Source organism: Sinocyclocheilus anshuiensis, unplaced genomic scaffold, assembly GCF_001515605.1.
Source record: "Sinocyclocheilus anshuiensis isolate Anshui unplaced genomic scaffold, SAMN03320099.WGS_v1.1 scaffold1646, whole genome shotgun sequence".
NCBI lineage: Eukaryota > Metazoa > Chordata > Actinopteri > Cypriniformes > Cyprinidae > Sinocyclocheilus > Sinocyclocheilus anshuiensis.
This window is the reverse complement of record NW_015547838.1, coordinates 129,155-147,584: the sequence shown is the minus strand read 5'-3', so window position 1 is coordinate 147,584 and position 18,430 is coordinate 129,155. Positions and strand designations below refer to the sequence as shown.

The 18,430-nt window shown below is 35.5% G+C and overlaps 3 protein-coding genes across 4 annotated transcripts in view; 2 read left to right on the top strand and 1 right to left on the bottom strand.

The window, feature by feature from the left end:
* Positions 1-261: 261 nt before the first annotated feature.
* On the bottom strand, positions 262-2,337 carry LOC107704637 (centrin-2). Its single transcript, XM_016507621.1, has 3 exons — positions 2,134-2,337; positions 672-809; positions 262-416 (listed from the first exon to the last, which is right to left on the bottom strand). Exons 1-3 carry the CDS (start codon positions 2,254-2,256, stop codon positions 327-329), a joined length of 351 nt encoding a protein of 116 aa, XP_016363107.1. The 5' UTR covers positions 2,257-2,337; the 3' UTR covers positions 262-326.
* Positions 2,338-4,003: 1,666 nt separating this feature from the next.
* On the top strand, positions 4,004-6,555 carry LOC107704636 (Bardet-Biedl syndrome 12 protein-like). The gene is made up of 2 exons (XM_016507620.1): positions 4,004-4,061; positions 4,462-6,555. Exons 1-2 carry the CDS (start codon positions 4,023-4,025, stop codon positions 6,208-6,210), a joined length of 1,788 nt encoding a protein of 595 aa, XP_016363106.1. The 5' UTR covers positions 4,004-4,022; the 3' UTR covers positions 6,211-6,555.
* A 1,223-nt stretch (positions 6,556-7,778) lies between these two features.
* LOC107704648 (TBC1 domain family member 9B-like) overlaps positions 7,779-18,430 on the top strand; it is an 18,367-nt gene continuing 7,715 nt past the window's right edge. For both annotated transcript variants that reach the window (XM_016507634.1, XM_016507632.1), the window contains exons 1-14: positions 7,779-7,951; positions 8,609-8,837; positions 10,221-10,479; positions 10,714-10,921; positions 11,294-11,473; positions 12,086-12,253; positions 12,897-13,047; positions 14,341-14,555; positions 15,936-16,053; positions 16,142-16,344; positions 16,745-16,827; positions 17,653-17,782; positions 17,863-17,961; positions 18,045-18,113. In XM_016507634.1, coding sequence (XP_016363120.1) covers positions 7,808-7,951; positions 8,609-8,837; positions 10,221-10,479; positions 10,714-10,921; positions 11,294-11,473; positions 12,086-12,253; positions 12,897-13,047; positions 14,341-14,555; positions 15,936-16,053; positions 16,142-16,344; positions 16,745-16,827; positions 17,653-17,782; positions 17,863-17,961; positions 18,045-18,113 — 2,256 coding nt within the window. In that variant the 5' untranslated portion in view covers positions 7,779-7,807. The remainder of the gene's footprint in view (positions 7,952-8,608; positions 8,838-10,220; positions 10,480-10,713; positions 10,922-11,293; positions 11,474-12,085; positions 12,254-12,896; positions 13,048-14,340; positions 14,556-15,935; positions 16,054-16,141; positions 16,345-16,744; positions 16,828-17,652; positions 17,783-17,862; positions 17,962-18,044; positions 18,114-18,430) is intronic.

Below are 18,430 nucleotides of genomic sequence, written 5' to 3'. Positions count from 1 at the left end.
TTGGCTCATTACTTTCTGTGTAAAATGGACAGTCCTTATCTCAGACATAATTTGAATTTTATATGAATGTGTTTTATGTGATTTTATTAGAAAAATGATGTCAAAGACCAAGAAGATGAAGTTTTTATGGCCAAACACCCAAGGATTTAGTTCTTAGTAGCAGGGTTTCCACTTTAAGCCTTAAAACTCATGCAAATACATTTTTATTTAATACTTTACAAAATATGTATAGATTAAAATGTTTTTACAACCTTTAAAAAAAACAAAAAACAAAAACAACACAAGACAACACTTAAGAGGCTTATAGATGTAATAGCTTTAGTGATTCAGTACAGACTGGTCTTTTTCATTATCCGCAGAAACTCCTGCTCATTAATCTCTCCGTCACCGTCTCTGTCGGCCTCATCGATCATTTCCTGATCCAAAAAATACAAAAACCGAGACACAATCATGTTACAAAACAATTGTCAAAAACATGTTGTTATAGTGCAATGTTTCCTAACGGTATCAGCTGTTGCTCCGTGATGAGGGATCTTATCTGATCTTATGTCATCCACTACCCACTGACTAACCAGCCACTTTCTCAGGAGAGACACAGATTCATCTGTGAGGTTTCACACGCAGGAACATCCTCTTTCTGTGTATTTCCCCACATCTGGAACCAGACGCACCTGTAACTCCTCGTCCGTGAGGTTCTCCCCGAGCTCTTTAGCTACTCGCTTGAGATTTTTGAAAGAGATTTTGCCGGTGCAGTCATCGTCGAATAGCCTGAAAGCTTTCATGATTTCTTCTTTCGAGTCCTTCTCACTCTGTTGTTAAAGATAAATGACACACAGCTAAACTCAGTGTGGGAGTGGGCATTATGACCAAAATCACAGTACGGACTGTGAACTTTATATCACGGCATCAAGACTTTTATTTTTGCTGGAAATTTAAACAAATAAACATTTGGTTACTATAGTTAACTAAAACTGAAACTTTAAAAAAATTTAAACCCTGAAGAAAAAAAATGTAATTAAATATAAAATATATTAAAAAAATTAATTCACCTAGTTGCCAAGACAACATTTCTAATCTTAATTTAGTTTAACCTGGTGTACTAAAATGACTAAAACTAAAACTGAAATAAAATTTATAAAAATTATATATATTGTTTATATATATTATTTTGGTATATACAAAACAAAAACTACTGAAAAGTCAAAAATGCACCAAAAATTCCTAAAAATTTTACTAAAATTAAATTGAAAACAGAAAATATAAAAAATATTTAACAGACTGAGGTAAAAATAAAATATAAAAAATAAAAACAGACTGAAAATGTTTTATCAAAACTATAATAGTATATCAAAGACACTAAAATAACACTGTTATATATTCCAAATCTATTATTGCATTAAATAGTTTACAAATACATGGTATTTCATTTCATTTGATTGCTTTTCTCTTTTTATTTTAAACTCGACATACCAAATTTCAGATTCTTCATAAAAAATATTTGATAAGGCACAATTTTCTTCTGTAGACCTGCTTTACAGCTAAGACTGAAGTATTTTCAAAATCGATGAATGTTGCAACATTAACACTGTTATTTTCCTGTTCATTACATGTTCATTTTGTTAATATTTTCATGATATTTACAGTATGACCAAAATTACTGTATGAGTAATTTATGTCACACTTATGGTATACAGCATCAAGATTTGTATTTTTGCTGAAAATATAAACATTTTATATATTACATAACCATGTGGTCAAGCTTATTTTTGGATTATCTATTGAATACTTTACAAATAAGAGGTATTTCAACTCATTTGATTGCTTTTTATTTTGAATTTGATGACAAAATTCTGATTATTTAAAATTGTTAAAAATAAATGACTTTATAAAATAGTTAGTTTCAATTTTAAATTCTGATTGGACGAGCCACTTTCGAGCTTTTGGTTGCTTGGGAACCGTAAACAACTCTTTCAATGTCTCGCTGTCTAATAACACCACAAATTCCTTGTCATCTTCATGCATTTATTTTCTGATATTTTATTGACGTCATTTTCCATGTAAATACCTGCGGTTTGCAACTGTGGCCAGATAGTTGTCTGAATGGTTGTGTTATCATTCGGCTTGCAGACTTACCATTTTCTGTGTCATCATAGAAAGGAAATCATTGAAGCTGATTACGCCTGACCCTTCTTTATCAATATCAGCGATCATCTTTTTTATCTCTTCTTTCTTTGGCTCAAACCCCAGAGCTCGCATAGCAACCTAAGGCAACAAGTCAATTACTCTGTTAGTATACAGTATGTACCAGTGTGTTTGGACACATTCTGTATTTTAATGGATTCACATTATTAACATTTTTAAACCTTTAACTCTCAAGGCAAAACACTACAGTCAAATAAACAATGGTTTGTTTATATACCATTAAACCGTGGTTAAACTTTATAAACCGTTATCTCTAGCTTGGTTCTCGCGAGACTAGCATATTCTGCGCCTACGCCCTACTGTACATCATCTGCTGGAACGCCACTCTCTTGTGAATGTGCGTACAGCAGTTAGGGGAAGCTAGAGATTATGGTCTATAAAGTTTTAAATATGCATATTTTTCTTACACAAATGCATCACTTCGCTTCAGAAGGCCTTTATTCACCCCCCGGAGCCGTGTGGAGCACTTTTTATGATATTTATGATGCACTTTATTGGGCTTCAAAATCTCGACCCCCATTCACTGCCATTATAAAGCTTGGAAGAGCCAGGACATTTTTAATATAACTCTGATTGTATTAGTCTGAAAGAAGAAAGTCACCTAGGATGGCTTGAGGGTGAGCAAATCATGGGGTGAACTATCCCTTTAAAAATGGATTTGTTTCTTTCAAACACACAACTTTTCACTTCACAAGATGTTAATTGATGGACTGGAGTCGTGTGGATTACTTGTGGATTACTGTGATGTTTTTATCAGCTGTTTGGACTCTGATTCTGACGGCACCCATTCACTGCAGAGGATCCATTGGTGAGCAAGTGATGTAATGCTACATTTCTCCACATCTGTTCCCATGAAGAAACACACTGATCTGCATTTAGGATGTCCAGAGGATGAGTAAATTTTTATAGCACATTTTAATTTTTGGGTGAACTATTCCTTTAATTGCATGAAATTACATTTAAGGATAAATATAAATTATGCCTGTGTATATGTAGAATAGTTTTTTTATATTTGATATTTGGGTCAATAAATGATTCACTTTTGTGTTAAAAAGTAATAACATTCTATTAAAAGTAAAAGTAATAAAAGTATATTAAAATTCCTGTTAATGATAACACTGATTACACTTGTAAGGGTCATGGCAAATTCATTGGCTAGAAGTAGGTAAGGAGCAAGATTAGTCACTCAAATGGGATTTTACGATTAAGTAATTCTTAGATTTAGTTTAGATGTTTTCTCCGGGCCTTTATCATAGCAATGAACCCCTAGCATGCGTAGGGTAGTGCAGTGCGCACGCGCATTTCAGAATATGGACCCTCTACGTAAACAATGCAGCTCAGCGGTAAAGGTTTGTAGGCTCTGTGATTTGGTCATTGTATACGACAGCGTTAGGATATATGACTCGAATTTGACTTGAAATGTGATCCAAATGATACCCAGACAGATTGAATGCTTTATTTTTCCTGCATAAAAAAGCTAATTTGCTAGTAAGACCGCATAACCTCCACCATTATTATGACATACAGAAAGATTCTTATAAGTCGGTTTACTCATGGGCTTGGGTAATTGTTATTTACTTATTTATTTTAATTAATTAATTAATTTTCTATATAGTTCATTACATTTTATTATTTGCATTTAGCATTGTTTTTTCTTTCTGCCTGCAGTCCAACCCTATCAGGACACACAGCTAAAAGACTCTTGTAAATATTAACTAACCAGTATCTCATTATTCCTTATTCACAGATGTCTGGAAGTGCCACTGTCGCTCAGCGCTAGCATGCGTAGGGTAGTGCAGTGCGCACGCGCATTTCAGAATATGGACCCACTACGTAAACAATGCAGCTCAGCGGTAAAGGTTTGTAGACTCTGTTTGATTTGGTCATTGTATACGACAGCGTTAGGATATATGACTCGAATTTGACTTGAAATGTGATCCAAATGATACCCAGACAGATTGAATGCTTTATTTTTCCTGCATAAAAAAGCTAATTTGCTAGTAAGACCGCATAACCTCCACCATTATTATGACATACAGAAAGATTCTTATAAGTCGGTTTACTCATGGGCTTGGGTAATTGTTATTTACTTATTTATTTTAATTAATTAATTAATTTTCTATATAGTTAATTACATTTTATTATTTGCATTTAGCATTGTTTTTTCTTTCTGCCTGCAGTCCAACCCTATCAGGACACACAGCTAAAAGACTCTTGTAAATATTAACTAACCAGTATCTCATTATTCCTTATTCACAGATGTCTGGAAGTGCCACTGTCGCTCAGCGCTGCCACATCGGACTCCAGCAGTTAGAGGCCATAGCTGCCACCACACGTGGCTTTCTGGGCCCCAACAAACGGCCCAAGTTCATCCAGGATGAAGACGCTGGGGATGCGGTGTTGGTCAGCTCCTGTTCCCGTCTGCTTGAGCATATCGAGCTGGACGGCTCAGTCGGACAACTGCTACAAGAGATGGTACAGGCACAGCAGAAGGTCTTCCACTCTGGGACGGGCACGCTGGTGTTTCTGGCTGGAGTCTGGAGTAGAGTTGCTTTAGAGTGTCTAAACAGAGGAATAACTGTGTTGGATATCAAAACAGCCATGAGGAAAGGACTGGAGGTGTGTTTGGAGGTATGCAAACAATCGGCTGTAAGTGTGGAAGACATTTCTTGCCAGAAACTAAAGGAGCGCAAACCTACTTCAGCTCTTAAATCTGAAATCCAGGACTCAGAGATGCAGAACATGGATGTTAAACTCTCTCAGAATCTCAGCTTGACACTCAAACACAGCAGACACTTTAATTTACAGACTGAAAACACACAAACAGCTCTGAATGACGTAAGTCGCATAGCGCAAGCCGTCAGCCACGGATGCGACTCCTCCATGCGTTTAGTTTTAAAAGCATGCAAGGTGCAATCCAAAATCACAGAAGATGCACAAAACAGATCTTTGGATATTCAAAAGCTGGTCACGTGCCTCATTCCAGGCCTGTCTGAGGAGAAATCATGTGTGTTACATGGCTTTGTCACGTTGCTGTCAGTCGAACACGCCTCTGTGGTTTGGCGCCTTCAGGGTCAGGCGTTAAATATCGCTTTGGTGAACGGCGATTTGTGCGAGAAGTATCGCCACGTGGGTTTCAACAGGCCAGCGAATGTCGTGCACATCACAGATCGTGCTAACATGTCAAGCGTGAGTCCGGAAGAGCGTTGGATTGAGGATGCATTAAGAAAACTGCATGAACTCAGCATAGATGTTGTGCTTGTGAGCGGCACGGCTGGTGTGAAACTCAAAGACCGAGTTCTCGGGGCAAACGTCCTGGTTGTCGAAGGTGTTAAAAGCAGCGTTTTGAGTGACTTCAGCACACGCACAGGCGCCGTCACGGTTTCATACGTCACACAGATTGACGAGAACTGCGTGGGACGGGGAGTTACAGTCAGTCCATGGAGAGATTTCAGTGGAAAAAATTATTTAGTCGCGGTCAGCATTGTGACTGCAAGCACGTCTCTGGTCACGGCGGTCATAAGCAGCTCTGTATCTGCTAAAGTACAAAGCTTGGAGGATCAATTCTGGAGCTGTGCTCATCGGTTGCACCAAGCGCTCACAGATGGGAAGTTGCTGCATGGCGCAGGAACCACCGAACTCCTTTGCATCAAGCAGCTTCATCAGTCTAAACAGACAGACATGGAAAACCCACAGGAAAGTGTGGTGCTGGAGCTGATGGCTGAAGCCTGGGTGGATTACGTCTCCACTTTGATGCTGAACAGCGGGTCGGTGGCGTCTAAAGCAGAGGCTTGGACGGCTATTGCACATCAGATGAGACTTTATAAAGATGGAGAAGCCATATCACGGGATGCAGATGGAGCTGGTGTGTATGATAACGTGACAGTTAAGTCTGAAGCCTGGAGGAGAGCTCTTGATCTGGTGTTTTTGGTGCTTCAGTCTGACACAGAGATCATTACAGGTGTCAGTGAAGGAGAACATGTTTACAGTGAGCTCATGTATCTTTGATATCTGAGGTGTAATTAATTTTTCAAAAAGAATTTTTCATTATTATACTCTTTGCTCTGAAGATGCTTGAGGTCTTTTCTATACAAGTAGGCTGGAAATGTTTTTTACGTAAAAATATGCTCCAGTGCATGACGTTATGAGTGCGGTTCTGAAAATCTGTGTAATATTTCATGACCTGAAAAAATTCATGGAAATGTTAAAGTAAAATTGAATAGAACATGGACGTTTTTTAGTATTTACTGTTTGTCTGTTTTATACAAAAATACATGCAAGTTGGAAATGTAGAAATGATTAAGTCTGATATATGATTACAGAAAATGCCTAAAAAAAGGAGTAAATACATAAATTCAGGACTAAATTGTCTTGGAAAAATTGGGTGATTGTTTATTTATTGAATCATTCATTCATTCAATATAGCCTACAGATTTGGATTTTTATATTATTATTATTTTTTAAATAATATAGTCTCCTCATTGTTTGATAGAAAGGTAACCAGTACAGATGGTAATACCAAGATGTTCTTTTTAAGTACATTGGTATATTATTTAATATCTATATATCCTTCAAATCCTCATTTGATTTTCATTTGAACCTTTTTTTAGCGTACAATACTGCCACAAAGTGGCCATAAATGTGCACTGCATGTAAAGACCATATTAGTGTTTTTTTTTTTATGTTATGGGAACAACACAAACATTTATTTTGGATGCGATTAAACGATTTAACAGCACTAATAGATAGATAGATAGATAGCATGAAACTAGAAACATAATTATTATTAATATACATTGTGTTTTGTGTGTCATGGCAATATATTACTTTATTATCTTATATTATTCCCTCTTGAGAAAGATGTTCACATGCGTTTCCATAGCACCTATATGTGTACTGTTTATATAAATACACACATACATGTATAAATGTAAGAACTATTTACATATACATTCATATAGTTATATATATTACATTTATTTCTTAAATATACACGTGTGTGTATTTATATATACATATAAACAGTACGCACACATATGTTATGGGAACAACACAAACATTTATTTTGGATGCGATTAAACGATTTAACAGCACTAATAGATAGATAGATAGATAGCATGAAACTAGAAACATAATTATTCCATGTCCCCTCTGAGATACTTAAACTGTGTAAATACATCTAAATGCTATTTCAGATGCAGATTCCAGAAATGTTTTCTTATGTTGGAATGAAAGACACTAAGTACCGGATGAAGTGCTCCTTATTCTTACCCAAAAATGCTAAATGGAACAAAGAGTTAAAACTGAACACAATCTTGCTACTTAAGCCGTGTATGAAAATTTTTTTATATATAGGCCTATTTATTTGCTTCTTTTCTATTTTGCATTTACTTGTACTTTTACTTTCAATACTTAAGTATGTTTAAGATTTTAAAAAATACTTTTCGTACTTAAGTACAATAAATATCACATACTTTAAGACTTTTACTCAAGTAATATTCTAAACGGTGACTTCAACTTCTACCAAAGTCATTTTCTGGTAAGATATCTGTACTTTTACTTGAGTATGGCTTTCAGGTACTTTATACACCACTGGTTAATTCTGATGGATGGGTGTGTGTGTGTCTCAGGCTCATCTCGTAAGGAGATCACTGAACACTGGGAGTGGCTCGAGACAAACCTACTCCAGACTCTGTCCATCTTTGACAACGACGATGACATTACCACCTTCGTCAAGGGCAAAATACAGGTGCGATTTGATTTCATTTTTATAAAGTAAAGAGACATATTGAAACCATTAAATTAGGATTAATTAATTTCTTCACAGATAGTTAATTATAGTAGCTCCTCAAATCGTAATCTAGATCTAAATGTTTCTTGGAATAAGTATTACAACTCTCTCTTGCTTTTTGTTCATTGCTAGTTTAACATTTTTATTAAAAAAAAGGAAATAATCCTGATGAGAAATGGGAATATTGGTTGTACTTGCTTTTTTGACGTACAGAATATGAGAATCGCACTGCATTTTCATGCTGGAGTTTGAGGCAAAATAAACTATATATGCATATATATATATATATATATATATATAAGTATATATGTTTTTAAATAAATTAATACTTTAAGCAAGGGAACATTAAATTGATCAAAAGTTACAGTAATGACTTTTATAATATTACAAAAAATTATATTTCAAATAAATGCTGTTGTTTTGAACTTTATATTCATCAAAGAATCCTGAAAAATAAAATGTATCTCTGTTTCCACAAAAATACAGAGCAGCAAAAACTATTTTCAACATAAACTCTTTTCAATACTAATGCAGGATTGGTGAGCAGAAAAGACTTCTTTCAAAAACATTAAAAAAAAATCTTACCAACCCCAAACTTCAACTTGTTCTTTGTAGGGCATCATTGCTGAAGAGAATAAAAGTGGCAAACCTCAGGAAGACGAGGATCCTGGGAAGTTCCGTGAAGCCGAGCTGAAGATGCGTAAGTTGTTCGGAATGCCGGAGGAAGAGAAGCTGGTGAACTATTACCCCTGCAGCAACTGGAAGGGCAGAGTCCCGCGGCAGGGCTGGATCTACCTGTCTGTAAATCACCTCTGCTTCTACTCCTTTCTGCTGGGAAAAGAGGGTGAGATGCATGCTTGATGCATACTTCAAAATGTACAGTGGAACTAAATTTGTACAACAAAAGAAAATAGAACACAACTAGAACCACAACAAACAAGCGTCATTTTTTGGATGTTTTTTTTTAATGAGTTAAAAAAAAAAAAGTTTTCCTTGTTTGTATTTATATTTTTTACTATATATATATATATATATATATATATATCTTCATCTTCTTCAATCTTCTGCATATTTGAACCCTTTCCAACAGTGACTGTATGATTTTGAAATCCATCTTTTCACTCTGAGGACAATTGAGTGACTCATACATAACAATTACAAAAGGTGAAAACATTTACTGATGCTCAAGAAAGAAATAATAGTTGCAGGTAAGTCCCTTGGTTGTCCTCAGTGTGAAAAGATGGATCTCAAAATCATACAGTCATTCTTGGAAAGGGTTCAAATATGCAAAAGATACTGGAAAATAATTTGTGGGACCTGAAGGATTTTTCTGAAGAACAGCAGGCAGTTTAACTGTTCAGGACAAACAAGGGACTCATGAACAACTAAGAAAAAAAAAAAGAAAAAAAAACCTGTGGATCATCCAGGTAACAACACAGTATTAAGAATCAAGCGTATGTAAATCATTTTCTCACGTGATAATTTTTATAAATTCAACTATTATTTTCCTCTTGTGGACTATATGTAAACGTCTTTTATGTGAAATATCTTATTCAGGTCAGTACTAAATAAAAAAACAACATGCATTTTGTATGATCCCTCTTATTTTGGTAAAATAATTAACATTTTGCAGATACTGCAAAGTGTATGTCAATTTTGACCACAACTGTTTATATATATATATCACAAATGTATATGTATATAACAAAAGCTTATATTAAATAGTATTTAAAAGCAAAAATAGATACATATTATATAGCATTTTTGAGTTGTGCAGCCCTAGTTGAAATGATTAAAAAGTGATTGTTACTCCTTTCTTCTTACCAGATAATTAAGTATATTCACATGAAATTCACATGAATGGAAATCTTTTTATTATGTGCAAAGAAAAAGATCATGTAGTCATACAAGAGACATTAAAGTAGCACAGGGATGAGATATTGCTCTTTATTGGTCATTATACCAAATTATTCAACCACAATATGTCAAGACTGACCAATCAGAATTAAGTATTTCAGGTAGCTGTTTAGTGACTTCATTTTGGATGCTCTGTGAAAAGGGCTCTGTTTCGTATTGAATTAAGTGTTCTGTAGTTAGTGTGAAATTGTGTTAGTGCATGCTTCTTTTCTTCCACCGTGCTTAATGAAATCTGTTCTTCCTCTTTCTTGTTTTTCATTTGGACTTACTAAATCTTTTTCATCTTTATTTTCATCTCCTGTCCGTGTAGTTTCGCTGGTGGTGCAGTGGACGGACGTCACGCAGTTGGACAAGAACGCCACGCTGGTTTTCCCCGAGAGCATCCGCGTGAGCACACGTGACACCGAGCACTTCTTCTCCATGTTCCTCAACATCAACGAGACCTTCAAACTGATGGAGCAGCTGGCCAACATCGCCATGAGACAGCTGCTGGACAACGAGAGCTTCTCCGCCGATCGCTCGCTCCCCAAACCCTGCAAGACCCTGAAAAACGTCTCTGCACTCAAGAGGTGAGCAGACTGCATGTGATCCTGGTCTGATGAGATGAAGTTTGCATGTTTGACCAGGTCTTGAATTTCATTGTATAAACAGAATGTCCTGTTTGTCAGAATTGTCTGGTTTTATTTTGTGTAATACACCTTTTTAAGGGGTCAGTATAAGTAAATAGATGTTGGTTAATAACTTAAAGTAGTTAAACAGTAGCTACCATCACTACAAGTTGAGTTTCTTTTCACATGTTTCAGGGACTTGGACGCACGTGCAAAGAATGAGCGGTACAGAGCGCTATTCCGGCTCACACAGGACGAGCGTTTGGATGGACACACCGACTGTACGCTCTGGACACCATTCGCTAAGATGCATGTCGTCGGCCAAATGTTTGTTTCTAATAACTACATCTGCTTTGCAAGTCGAGAGGAAGATCTGTGTCAACTTATCATTCCACTGAGAGAGGTAAATGCACATACACACGCACACTGTCCCTCAAGCATGTTTTATTAGATTGTGCTGGTTTCACTGTCCCTGAAGCATGTTTTATTAGATTGTGCTGGTTTTAACCCTGTGAGAAGACTTTTTTTTTTATTCAGTTAACTCTTTTGAAGAGATTTTTAACAGAGTTAAGTCAAATACAGTTTTAGAGTTTTTAGTGAAAATAAATTGTAAAAACCTGATATAATTTAGCCATACATTTTTCTCACCATGAAAACAGCCACAGAAGCTGCCATAGTGTTAAACACAAACAAACAAGCAAACACACACACACACACACACCTATAGTCACAACAGCTTGACAGACACTTCCTCTCTCTCATTTTCTCTCCGTAGGTGACTATAGTGGAGAAAGCGGACAGCAGCAGTGTTTTGCCGAGTCCACTGTCGATCAGCACTAAAAACAAGATGACCTTCCTGTTTGCCAACCTCAAAGACCGTGACTTCCTGGTACAGCGCATCTCTGACTTCCTGCAGCGCACGCCTGACAGGCCATGTGGCCTGATCACGCAATCTGTGAGTCAGAATTGATCAGAATAGTATAGTATTTCAATTTTATATACACTGTTGATCAAACGTTTGGGATCAGTATGATTTTTTTATATTATTTTAATATTAAAAACAGTAATATTGTGAAATATTATTACTATTTCAAAGAACTGTTTTCTATGTGAATATATTGTAAAATGTGATTTATTTCTTAAAATAATTAAATTTTCAGCATCATTAATCCAGTCTTCAGTGTCACCTGATCCTTCAGAAATCATTCTAATATGCTGGTTTGCTGCTCAAGAAACATTTCTGATTATTATCAATGATGAAAACAGTTGTGCTGCTTAATATTTTTGTGGGAAACTGTATTCGATTTTATTTTTCAGGATTCTTTGATGAATAGAAAGTTCAAAACAGCATTTATCTGAAATAGAAAACTGTCATAACATTATAAAAGTATTTACTGTCACTTTTAATCAATTTAATGCATCCTTGCTAAATAAAAGTATTAATTTAGTTCAAAAACAAAAGTGTTACTGACCTTAAACTTGTTAACTAGAGTATTTACTTTTTCATGCTTACAGACTTTTGCCCCATTGTAGTGTAACTCGTTTCCACATTTGTCATTGCTTTCAGGAGAATCCCAGCCCGAGTACGCCACCCTCTCTGCCCCCGTCCCCTCCTGTCCTGGGGCTCGGAGAGATGCCCCAAAACCAACACTACAGCCCCAATCTGCCCACTGCCAAGAAGGGCCTGCTGCAAATCTACCAGCAGGACGTCCCGGAGGAGCTGGGGCCCAAAGTGGTGAGACACACCCCTCTCACGTCCATCAGCCCCCATGTGAAGTGGTTTAAACAATTATGCATAAAAGGATTTTAAAGTCACTTTATTTGATTATTACACAGCTATGCAGCAATTTAATGTGTTCTTGCTGGATAAAAGTCAACATTTTTAAACAAACAAACAGGAACTTGCTGACACAGACAAATGTTATTATTGTTAACTAAAAAATAAAAAATAAAAATATTTTGTTACTTGAAATAAAATAATTTTCAACCGAAATAGAATAAAATATAAAATCAAACATGTTTTATTTCAGCTAGTTGCCAAGGCAACATTTCCGTTTAAAGTATTAAAATAACTAAAACTAAATAAACTAAAACTAATAAATAAAAATTAATAAATACTGTAGACATGTATAAAATCGTATTAAAATAATAAAAAAGGAAATAAAATTTTAATAAAAAATTTAAAAAAAAGTTGCTAAAACTTTAACTAAAATGAAAGTGAAAACAGTAACAAAACTATAATAACATATCAATGATACTAAATTAACACTGTTCCAAACAGACAGAAGATGTAATTTAAACTATCACTACTATGTAAGACATTAGTTGCCTGGTGTTTCCTTGGTTTTATGTTGCCCTTGCTCTTTCTCCTCCTCCAGACGAGAGAGAAGATGAAAGAGGAATCATGGAACATCCATTTCTTTGAGTTTGGCCGCGGAGTGTGTATGTACCGCACATCTAAGAGCAGAGAGCTGGTTCTGAACGGGATACCAGAGAGTTTGAGAGGAGAACTGTGGCTGCTGTTCTCAGGTAATGAGTCCTCCAAGCACCAGGGGCGCTGCTCACCAAGACCACTGACAGTGGGTTTCAGAAGGTTTTCTGTTCTGTCCTCAACTGCAAAGAATCAAAGTGTGCGTGTTTGGATTGGAATACTAGTATACTGCAATCAGCACAGTACATAATGCATGCTGCATATAGATTTGTGTTTTAAAAAGTGTATGCAATATACAACAGTCATTTCAAACAATAATGTGCTACACAGTGTTTTATACAATTATAATATTTATTAATATTTTGAATTCTATCTTATTTCACATGTTTTATTGGCAAGCTTCACTTATTGGTCATTTTACTTATTTGTAAAATGCGTTTGATTTTAGATTTTTTTTTAAGATCACAGTCATACATATAAGCTTTTAAGTATAAGTTTTCATTTTTTTTATTTTAGTAATTTTGGTAGGTTTTTTTTTTTTTTATATTTATGTTTAAAAGTTATTTCAATAAACAATGTTTTCTATTTAACTCTTTCAATTTTTTTCCAGTTTGTTTTAGTAATTTCAACTTAAACTTATTTTATTTCAGTTAGTTGTCAAGGCAATATTTCTTTAAAATATTTTTGTCTACCTTTTTTCTAATTTTATTTTATTTCATTTTTGTTTCAGTTAACAAAAATAAAAATAGTTTGTTTTTTTTAGCTACCAGTGACAAGACAAGTACGACATTCCAGTCACATGTTTGTTTTGTATTTTGATTCAAATTGAAATATTGTAATTTTGCATTTTTCATCCATTTTGTCTAGAAAAAGATGTTAAAAGTTGAGTTTATTCAGATTCATTTGTCACATTGTAATTGTATTTATTTATTTGGAAGGGACCATGTAAAAAATTAAACGTAAATGTTTCCATTTGATGCTGTTTACCAGAATTAGCCAATAGTTAGCTAGAGACTATATTTTCATCTGCAGTCCCTTAGCAGGTCACCATTAAAAAAACTGCTTTGTGTGCACTGTTTATATCCTGCACATTTCAGCAAATGCAGTACATCACTTGGGGGTGCAGTGCATAAAGAACATTTGCGTACTGTGCACAGTTAACATGAGTATTAGTATGCTTGTCTTCGTGTGTGTGTGTGTGTGTGTGTGTGTGTGTGTGTGGGTGCGTGTGGATGTGTGTTGACTTCCGCTGCATGTGTGTGACCGTCATGTTTACACATCTGTGTGAGATCTCACACACTGTCAGAGTAAAACAGACCATCAGTTGTTGTCATGGAGCTGCTCTGCTCCTCATTACCATCACATGACTTTTAAACCCTGCTATTTTTCAGGTGGTCAGAATGAGATGGCTACACACCCGGGTTACTATGGCAGTTTGGTTGAGCAGGCGATGGGTAAATGTACTCTAGCGACGGAGGAGATTGAGAGAGACCTGCACCGCTCCATGCCTGAACATCACGCCTTCCAGAACGAGATGGGCATCGCTGCCCTGAGACGCGTCCTGACCGCCTACGCTTACAGAAACCCCAGCATCGGATACTGCCAGGTACACACACATCACTCTGATGTTGAGTATACAGCTACAGTCAGCCCAAAAAGTATTTGGAAACTTAACCCACACTTATCTATGAATACCATTGGTTTACTCTTTGCTGCTCTGTGTGGAGTTATGACCATTTGAACCAATGAGATTTTATTGTGGCCCGAACTACCTAGTGTGACCATGAAACCATGTGAACAACAAAATGTCTTGTCACGATTGATTTATGGGTTTGTGTTTTGTGTTATTCTTGGTCTGGACATGTTGTCTTGTTGTCTTTCTAGATTTGAGATCATATTATAAAATCAAAATAATCACATTGAGAATTGCTTTGGCCTATACGCTTGTCTTGGTGGCAGAAGAAGCCAAGAAAAAAACAACAGCATAAGATTTATATATAATATATATGTATAGCGTGTGTGTATATATATATATATATACATACATACATACACACACACACACAAAAGACAAACAACTTACATAACTTACGTACACAATAGACAATATAGAGCTTGTACAGCTACAGTTTGGCAAGGCAGAGAAGAAGTATAAATAAATGTTAAATATGAATATAAATAGTGAATTGCGTATTGCCCATGGTGTTTATTGCACATTGGTTTTTATTGGAGAATTTGGGGGCATTTAACAGTCCTTGAGGTAGATGGTAAATTAAAAGTAAAATAAAATTGAAAGTAATTTAACAGCATTTTTATGCTATCACTGGGATTTAATTTAACAGTCAAATGACTTAAATGTATACCAATGTATAAATGTTAAATATGAATATAAATAGTGAATTGCGTATTGCCCATGGTGTTTATTGCACATTGGTTTTTATTGGAGAATTTGGGGGCATTTAACAGTCCTTGAGGTAGATGGTAAATTAAAAGTAAAATAAAATTGAAAGTAATTTAACTCAGCATTTTTATGCTATCACTGGGATTTAATTTAACAGTCAAATGACTTAAATGTATACCAATGTATATAAGTAAAAATTTATAGTAATCAATTTACACATGTAATTATAAGTAAAATTCTTACTGCCCTTATAAATCAGAGCATCCTTTCTGACAGACTCTTTGCAGCACATCAAAAACAGGAACATGGTGATTGTCAGCCATTGCAACGTGCCACATTAGTTTTTTCTTTGTAATGGGAGGAATCTAGTTTTGTGTGAATTATTTACTTATTTTTTTGTCTTGCATATTTATGATGTTGTTTGTTTTGCAATCTGTGCATGTTAAGTACATTATATAAGTACATTATCTCAGACTTGAGTGCTTCCTGGTTTGAGAGCGGCAGGGCTCTGGCACAGTGTCTGTCTGTGGAGAAGTGATACGAGAGCTGCTGTTTAACATTGATTTGCTTCGTCTCTCTCTCCAGGCGATGAACATCGTTACGTCCGTGTTGTTGTTGTATTGTACTGAAGAGGAGGCGTTCTGGCTGCTTGTGGCGCTGTGTGAACGGATGCTGCCCGACTATTACAACACTAGAGTTGTAGGTCAGTCTCGCAAATATAAACACATGATGAAAGTTGTAACCTGTCAGATGTGACTTTATGCTCACCAGTATTTTCTGATCTGTGGCAGGAGCGCTGGTGGATCAGGGTGTGTTTGAGGAGCTCACCCGCGAGTGTTTGCCGCTGTTGTACGAGCACATGCAGGATTTGGGCGTCATCTCCACCATCTCTCTGTCCTGGTTTCTCACACTCTTCCTGTCCGTCATGCCTTTCGACAGTGCGGTGCTGCTGGTCGACTGCTTCTTCTACGAGGGCATTAAAGTCATTTTCCAGGTGCTGCATCACATACTGATGAAGTTTCTGAGGGTTTTGCATGCATACAACACTTGGACAATTTTGCCTGCAAAATATTCACAGCATAAGTTTTCATCATGCAAACAGCAAATGTTAATTTTGTGTGGTTACTTATGGAAAATTAATGCATTAAAATGATAAAAGCATTTAGTGCACCCGCCTGGCCCAGACCTGAATTTCTCTGCCAAATTGATGTGTGATTCATTTGATCGATTTGATTAGATCGCCACATTATGTAATTAGATTAAAAATGTAATCACTTGACAGCCCTTATTTATGTGTGTTTATATATGTGTTTTTTTAAAGCAACATTTCCCAAAGAACATAAGCACTCAGACAGTGTCTGTGACATGTAAATGTGTCTGTCACTCTTCTCCAGGTGGCATTAGCTGTGCTACATGCAAACATGGATCAGCTGCTGTCCTGTTCAGATGAGGGAGAGGCCATGACTATTCTGGGCAGGTGAGTGTGCCTAATACAACATCATACAGTTCATAGTTTACATGACGACTAAAGAGTGAAGGCAGTATTAATTTTTGAGTTTTTAGATGGTATTTGCCCAAAGCAATTAATGTGTTTTTTTCTTTTAGATTCAGTTTTAACCCTATAAAGCCTACTGTATAATATTTGATACACAAAAAAAGTATCTTAAATGATCAACATGATCAAAACTTTGCTGAAAAAGCTGTCACACACAATCTACTACAGGCCTTCTGTCGTCTGATTGATAGTTCAGAACATTTACTGGACTGAAGTGATTATAGCTTTTATTATCCAAACATCATTTTTTTTTAAAAGGCAGTATCAAATATAATCATCAGGCTTTTGAGAAACGTTTATATGTTCATCTCTCAATCGTCATTGTATTGCTTTGCATTATGTTTTGATAATCAAACTAAGCATTTAAATATCATCTTACTAAGACACATTATTGGAGATATTGATTGATGACTGATATTTATATCATTTATCTATACTGTTATAAAGATCTCATTGATTTACATTACAAGCATCAGAATTTCATCTTACTTTTTGGTCATATAAATATAAAATTTTTTTTGCTCATTTTGGGTCTATGAATAAGATTGAGCTGTTTTTTCTCCATATTCTCACTATCAGACTGAGCCATAAAACCCTAATTGACCAGATATGTTACTTAAAAAAAAAAAAAAAGGCAAACTTTAGGCTTTACAGGGTTAAGTTTTTTATCCCCTTTCTACTGTCTGAGCTTTGAGAAGATGCACTAAATAAGGTTTGTGCTCTGATATCTGTTTCTCGGTCCTGCAGATATTTGGATAATGTTGTAAATAAGCAGACCGTTTCTCCACCCATTCCCCACCTTCATGCCCTGTTGACCAGTGGCAACAACCCTCCGCCTGAGATTGATGTCTTTGAGCTCATTAAAGCGTCCTATGAGGTGAGGGGCGGAGCAAGAGGGACCTGGAGGAGCACCAATGCCAATATGATCCTTTTTAACTGCGTACGTTGTTTTTGTAGAAGTTTGGAAGCCTGCGTGCCGATGTCATCGAGCAGATGAGGTTCAAACAAAGGTTAAAGGTCATACAGTCACTAGAAGACACAGCCAAGAGGAGTGTGGTAAGTGTGTTCATCAAAAGGTCTTATTTCACAATTTAAAATCTCCACATGTGATCATTTATGCTTTATTGTGTAATATTTAGGTGAGAGCGATCATGACAGAGTCTGCTTTCAGTATTGAGGAGTTGGAAGAATTGTATGTTCTTTTTAAGGTAAGATAAATGCGTAAGTTTGTTTGTTTTATTTATTTAGTTTATTTAGTATTATTATTAAATATAAATTTAATCATATTAAATAATTTATTATTATTATTACATATTTTATTTGTTTTTTTTATATTTATTTATTATTTTATTTATTTTGCATCGAAAGGTGTTTTATCTGATCTGTCACCTAAACTAAAGGAACCACTTGCTGTCAGTGTAATTTTGTACATTATAGATGGTACAACCAAACATTTTTTTAATTAATTAATTATTTATTAATATTTAATAATATTTTTAAAGTAATGTATCATCATTACATTATT

Coding starts and splice junctions, on each gene's coding strand:
- LOC107704637 (XM_016507621.1), bottom strand. CDS start 2,256: ATGCGAGCTCTGGGGTTTGAGCCAAAGAAAGAAGAGATAAAAAAGATG. Junction 810..2,133: donor CTATGATGACACAGAAAATG/GTAAGTCTGCAA, acceptor CTTTAACAACAG/AGTGAGAAGGACTCGAAAGA. Junction 417..671: donor TCACGGACGAGGAGTTACAG/GTGCGTCTGGTT, acceptor TTTTTGGATCAG/GAAATGATCGATGAGGCCGA.
- LOC107704636 (XM_016507620.1), top strand. CDS start 4,023: ATGGACCCACTACGTAAACAATGCAGCTCAGCGGTAAAG. Junction 4,062..4,461: donor AATGCAGCTCAGCGGTAAAG/GTTTGTAGACTC, acceptor CCTTATTCACAG/ATGTCTGGAAGTGCCACTGT.